This window comes from Agrilus planipennis, unplaced genomic scaffold, assembly GCF_000699045.2.
Source record: "Agrilus planipennis isolate EAB-ADULT unplaced genomic scaffold, Apla_2.0 scaffold89, whole genome shotgun sequence".
In the NCBI taxonomy this organism is placed as follows: Eukaryota; Metazoa; Arthropoda; class Insecta; order Coleoptera; family Buprestidae; genus Agrilus; species Agrilus planipennis.
Window position 1 is genome coordinate 569,034 of NW_020439079.1, and position 6,935 is coordinate 575,968.

Genomic DNA, 6,935 nt, shown 5'->3' on the forward strand with positions numbered 1-6,935 from the left:
ATTAATTATTATAATTATAAAACAGCTAAAGGTTTTAACCAACCACATTCTGCAATCAAATTCGTTTACAACAACCCTCATTAGCTGAGATGTAAATAACCGTTAAATACAAAAGTAATTAATTAAATGAAGCAATCACTGAATCTACACAAGTTAATATTATTTATTTATGTGTACGTGTCCAAATTTTTATTAAAAGGTCGAAAATAAAACACCGAAGAGTTTAAGTTGAGGAGCAACCGATCTACGGTTGTGTTTCACAATATCGCCCTGATAAAGACGCGAAAATTAACGAAACGTCTCTTGTGTACTGCAACCTTTACACAAGAAACGCACAAGGAAAATACACTTTGAATGAATGAAGCTCAGTCGATGACAGTTACTTCTTCCTTAATGAAAAATTCAACAACTTCTTCTTCTAAGTTCTGACTGTCGTTTTCTAATTCATCGGTGTCGATACCTGTGTAAAAAAATAAAATAAAAAATATACAATTAAAATTAGTTAATAAAAGTAAACTTAAATAATAATGACATATCACTTAATAGAGTAACAAAGGTGTAGAAGATAATTTTAAAAAGTTCTCACCATTTCTAAGCTCTAAACGCCGTGGTTTCTGAGTCTCCCACTCCTCGATCCTCTTTTGCCTGTAAGAGTTAAACTTTTCCATAAGTGCTGCCCTCTTTTCGATAAGCTCCTTGGACGCCTTGGTTTGTCGCATACGATCTTTGTTCTCAAACTGCGAGTAGTACTTCTTCAGGTTCTTCTTTATCTCTTTCTGTTGTTTTTCGCTGAGCAACGTGGGCGGGCGAGGTCTCCACAACAATTGGGCGAAATTCTCCAAATTCACTCTTTTCAATATCTTACCTTGGAACGACCATATCCAATATCCTTAAAATAAAACAAATATTCGCACATTTATTTACACATTTACAGTTACTCCTGGAGATCAATAAAATCCATAATATAAAACTATAATAAATTTACAATGTTTAAAACGCAAAAAAATCCCACTTCGCATGAGAAATTTAATTTTATCAGTTGTGCATATTCAAAAAACAGGAAATGTTTGAAGTGTATCGCAGACGATTAACAAACCTTAAAATAATCCTCCCTCGTATCTTCAAACTAATATATGTCACATTTATTATATCAAAAAAACTGAATAATAAAAATATCAGTCTTCAAAACAGTGACATGAAAAGAAAAGTAAATCTTTAAAAGCATATCAGTAGCTATGTCTCACCTGTATCTACTTTGGTCTTCCAAACGGAGACTCCGGTGACGACGTACCGTCCTGTAGGATCCCATTCGACGTCAGACGCCTGGTAATGATCGGTCGTGTTCATGACGATGAAATCGTGAGTATCCACGAACTCAAGCGAACCTCCGCTACTCGAACCAAGACCGGCGAGCACGATGAACTGTCCATTTGGCGACCAGAACAGATGGTTGCATGCCCTTTTCTCGAGCTTCTTGAGGAGAGCAGGCGTTTGACCCTGTCTCACTTCATAAAAGCTCACGCTGATATTCGGCGACTCACCATGAATTATCGCGAACTTGTTACCGACCGGTTCCCATGCGAACGCCTGAATCGGCTCCTTACTCTCCACACTATCGACCGGGATCTGCTTTTCGCGCATATGGAAAATTTCGAAGTTGTAGTAAAGACCTGAATATTTTGTTTCGTTCTTTTCCTTGCGAACTTTCGAATATCGATCGACCTAAAAAGTAAATTAAACGTTTAGATTACGTATGTAGAATAAATCTCAAAACCTTATCATTCCAATATAATATTATATAAAATCATTAAATTAAAATTGGTTTCAATAAGAATAAGGAATATTTTACTATTATGATTGTCGACCTAAGGTGGGACAATATTTCTACGAACAAAATGCATTTATTATTTGATTATTAAGCATTTCTGTAATTTTATTTAATTCCTAGCGTATTTGGTCTTTTATCAAAAGTTCAGTAAAAATCCGCCAGTTTTAAGGTCCATATTAACAAGAATTTTGAATGCTAAGCCTACTCCAAAATCTTTTTGATTAAAAAATGTTTCCCAAAGTCTTACCTTGACACAGAGGTAATCGCCAGATTTCTGCCAGTGTATCTTACAATCGGCTACGTTGAAGAGGTTTTTGGCACGAATTTCGGTTCGGTTTGGTATCTCGAGGACTATAACTTTTGCGGGTACATCTTTATTTTCGGCGACCCAGTAAGCTATGACATTATCAGTTGGCGACCAATTAAAATCGCGTATACCGGGTATTTTTACCGATCTCTTGTCCAAAAGACCGAACGACGGTGTCTCGTAAATAGATAACATATCGTTACCCATTTTGGCAAAATATTTATCATCATGGGACCAACGATACATAGGCCATGAAGACGGCCCTTCGGGATTAAAAGAACGTTTTTCTTGGCCAGTTCTTAAAAAAAGAACAAATAACTATTAAACTAACTATGTTACTAAACAGTCAAAACAATGATAATCATGGTATTCTCGTTCTTCCTTACTCTGATTATTTTATTAATAAAATTACAAGATGTTTCATAATTATTGTGTAATTAACATCCCTTTTAGGAAATAACTTTTACAAATGTAGCAAAGGTCATACGCAAGAGTATCATGTTGTGACAAATCTTGGACAGGACCATGCACTTTATATTTTCCCCTGAGCGTATAACTGATAAAAACAATTTAATTTCTTATCAGCAAATTATCAGGGCTTGTGTAAGGGCGTGTCTTCATTTTAATAATCACAATAGCAAAAAACAGATAATTAATAGTTCATGTAAAAATTCATCTTTCAACTTCTAAATGATAAAAGAATACAACAGAATTTATCATACGCAAAATAATGCCTTTTATTTTAAAAATAATATTACAAAAAGTACATATGCTCACCTTATGTCCCACATGATAATTTTCTTTTGTTCTGGGTTATGAATATCCCCTTGAGGTGAATATGTAACCAAATACTTTTCGCAGGGTGAAAAATCAATGAATTGTACACCTACTTGTGAGAATCTTTTATACTGGCTGAAGTTGGGACCACCCCAAAGTGCCACACCTTGCTTGTGGAAAGTAGAAAGGAAAGTACCCAATGGGGACCATTTCACATAAGTGTGCGTCCAGAGCTAGTCAAAAAAGCAATAAATAAGTAATCTATAAATTTAAAACAATCAAGAATAAAATCAGTTATTTAGCAGTCAACTAAATTCAAAATACACAATAGAGTCCATAAGAAAATGTTTTTGAAAGTTTTGAAAATTAACAGAACATTTAATTCTACTTTTGCACTATTACATAACAAAATAGTAAATAAATTTCTTACCTGTCTATCTTCTACCAAAGTAGGTTCTGGCTGTGTATTCTGCCAAATTTGAACAGACTGTTCCTGTGCTTTTACAACACAATATTGATCATAAGCGTCAGGCTCTAGTAAATAATAAGTGAGATCTGCTTGACCTTTATATGGTTGAGGCTGAGGTGGTTCCCACTCTTCAGGAATACTTTCATATTTCTCGAAATCACTGAACAAATTAACCAAAAATGTATGCTGTTTATCCAATTTATAATTGTTTATCATTTTTGCGGCTTCACTTGCATCTTGTGGATTGGCATATTCCAAAAATATGTAACCCTTTGTCTGATTTTTTTCATTTACAGGATAGTAGCTGTTAACAATATCGCCAAATTTGCCAAATATTTTGTTAACAACACTCTGCAACTTCTCAAGACGTTCAGGTCCTATCTGAGGACACCCATCTACAACAACCACACTTTCTACTCCATCAGTTTCTTTTGGTTTATCCTTTAAGATATCTCCTAGTAACTCTAAAAACATATAAGTAAAATGATTATCACTAAAACCTAATGAGACAATAAGCAATTAGTGTAGAGAATAATATAACCTTAAAATTAGGAACTACCCCTATTTTAACAAAAACTGGATTACGAATATTATAACATAAAAAGCAATATCCAGTAAATGCTTAGCCATTATTGAGACATTTAAAATATTCACTTTATATCAATTTATTTAAGAAAAATTGACAAGTATGACACATGGCACTTGCCAGACCGACAATATTGAACTTTTTTTAGATAAATACCTTCATCGGTGATATCGTCCACATATCCCTCAGGATCACTAAAGTTTGGCTCATCATCCGTAGATGAAGTATCACCGTCATATTTTGTACTATCACTGTTTTGGTTATTTTTATCCTCAACTTTCTTTTTCGCCATGTTGACTAGCTATGGTTAGGTTGCAGAGTGGACGAAAACTAGAATTGCGCAAGTGCGTTTCGCCTGTCTACATTTCAAAATTAATACTACTCTAGTCATAACAATTATTTAAAAATATAACAAAATACTTAAATACAAATTAATAAAATTCACATAATGTTTTTTATCTGACAGTTAAAAAATGTAAAAATCGAGTTTCTTTATTACAAATTTGAAATATTATAAAACTACAATTTTTACGTATTTCGTTTTGTCCTCGATTTTTGTGCGAGTTTTTTTAGGGACCCCATTAATTCAAAAAGGAAAAACATTTATTTTGTTAGCGGCACTAGTTCTTCCCTCTGTCCCGGCCATTTTTATTGCTCCATTATGACGTAGTGTCGGCCATCATTCTTTTCTAATTGTTGCAGTTGTCGGCCATCATTATTTTTCAATTGTTGTAGCATTGTCACTGATGTCGGCCATTATGGTCTCTTAATAGATGTAAAGTAACCACTGATTAAAATTTAAAGGAATTATTGGTAAATGTGTATGCAACATATCGTACACTTCAGCATAAAAAATTGCTGATACTAACTACGTAATACTACTTTGCCCTGTGCTGACATATAATAATAAAATATTCAGTTGAGCTATTATTCGGTTAAGATCGATTTAATTGATTTTTACGATTGTGGCTCATTTTTAGCGCATATTCGCGTAATTAAGTTTCAAGTGATACCAGGTTTACCGTGGTTCGCTCGGGTAATCTATGCATCAACGATATAAAGCATGTATGTTGTGTTGCGTACCTTAAGATTGTTACATGACCTATTTTTCTATTAAAAGTTTATCAAAATGAGTTTTCCCAAAAACGGGAATATTTTAAATGGAATTCTCAATCTAATACCGCATATCCTGCGAACTTCTCCTACTAATTTATAGATTATGAGATTCATCAACGAGCTTCACTCTTTTTATTAAAACTGATTTTTCCTGAAAAAAAGATGTTGCTTATCATGACCAAAAAGCCCTTTTCTGTAAATCAGCAAGAAGAATAGTTCGATGCTCGTATTTTAAAATTTTCTTATGTTTTCTTTATCACGCAAAGATAATGTACATTCTTTTTTTTCTTTACAAGATGTTAAAAATGTTATGTATAAAGCTTATTCCCGCTTTTTTACTAAATTGACTCTGGGGATGTTTAGGGAGTAAAGAATTCTGAATAAATGTCCAATATTTGACTAGAAGGTTTTTAACATTTTTTGTGGTACCTGTATTGTCCTGTTACAAATAATTTATTAGATTCGAAAAACTTGTATTGAACAAAAAGCCCAGAATTACAATACTGCATTAACCTGCAGTACCTCAGTACCTTAGCACTGCGATGCTAGAAGAAATGGGTACCGGAATACCTACCATCAATAAAATATGCGGTGGAAGTGGTTACAGGTCTTTCAGAACTTTTATTAAAAAGGAAAATCTCAAGTACAACTACAGTACAAGTTCAGTCGTTGCCAAGAGCCGACTGAATCGGATTGAAAGTATTAAACTAGTGTTTACAATCGTGAATTGCTTACTGAACTTTACTACATGAAATATTGCCTGATTATTCACTGCAATTGTTGATTTCCTTATAAGACGCACTTTTAATTCAATAAGTGTATGAATCGAAACAAGTAGGTGTGACTAATCCGGTGTAATTTGTTGTTAAGAAGCTGCAGTTAAATTCTTTTCAGTAAGTACCAATTAAAAATTAAATGATAGTTTAAGTTATTACGTAGGTGTACATTAGCGCTTTTTGCTTGCTTTTTTCTAAAAGCAAAATAGGCTCGACTAAAGTAGAAAAAATAAAAAAATGTAAAAAACACAAACAAGTGGTAGCAATACCAAAAAAAAAGGATCAGTCAAGTACAAGTTTGATTTGTGGGCCGAGGGTTGTGTACCTTCCAAATATATTATTACTTAAGTTTGAATATTTTAAAAAACTTTTTTATTTCAATGCGTTGAAAATAATTTTGTGTAGTGATTTATTTATCATAATGAAGCGCAAATACAATGATAAGTTTATAAAATTAACTTCTGGAAATCTACAGGATCCTAAATTCTCGTTTTCATATTAGGTGTCCCATAATCTTTAATAAATAAGGTAGTATATTCCCTGATTTTTTACATCTCTTCCTTTGTATTTTAAAAAATGTTGAATGGTCGCAACGTTTACTTGATGAAAATCCATCCTCGCAAATTAATACAATTTTCAAAGATTTTCAAAATTTATTTTAATCAAAACACCAAAGCATTAGCTTCTTCAGAACTGGGTGTTTACTGTAAAGTTGCAGTGTTCTTTAGAGTTTCAATAGGTAGAGATGAGAAGATTATAAAACAAGTAAAACAGGAAAGAACAGATAAATGTCGACGTACAATTAGAATAAATTTAGTAACAGTGCTTTTAGTATAGTTAATATTCAAATTAAAATTAAAACAATGTCTTCCTTCAGTGACATGGTTTAAAAATGTGGAATTATTTTTATTTTTATTATTATTATTCTTTAAATACCTATTTCTATGCTCTCTTAAGCGTTTTTTGAAGTTTCCACCGGTCTGTCCAATATAGACATTAGGGTAAGACCCACGGGTTAATTTACAAACTGTAAAGCACTTTTAAAACTGGCACATTCCGAGAAACAGATAAATATC

At 32.8% G+C, this 6,935-nt stretch overlaps 1 protein-coding gene across 1 annotated transcript; it reads right to left on the reverse strand.

The window, feature by feature from the left end:
• Positions 1–255: 255 nt before the first annotated feature.
• Positions 256–4,312, reverse strand: LOC108734609 (eukaryotic translation initiation factor 3 subunit B). The gene is made up of 7 exons (XM_025977325.1): positions 4,124–4,312; positions 3,343–3,845; positions 2,913–3,145; positions 2,076–2,433; positions 1,245–1,722; positions 587–889; positions 256–460 (listed from the first exon to the last, which is right to left on the reverse strand). Exons 1-7 carry the CDS (start codon positions 4,257–4,259, stop codon positions 366–368), a joined length of 2,106 nt encoding a protein of 701 aa, XP_025833110.1. The 5' UTR covers positions 4,260–4,312; the 3' UTR covers positions 256–365.
• Positions 4,313–6,935: the final 2,623 nt, after the last annotated feature.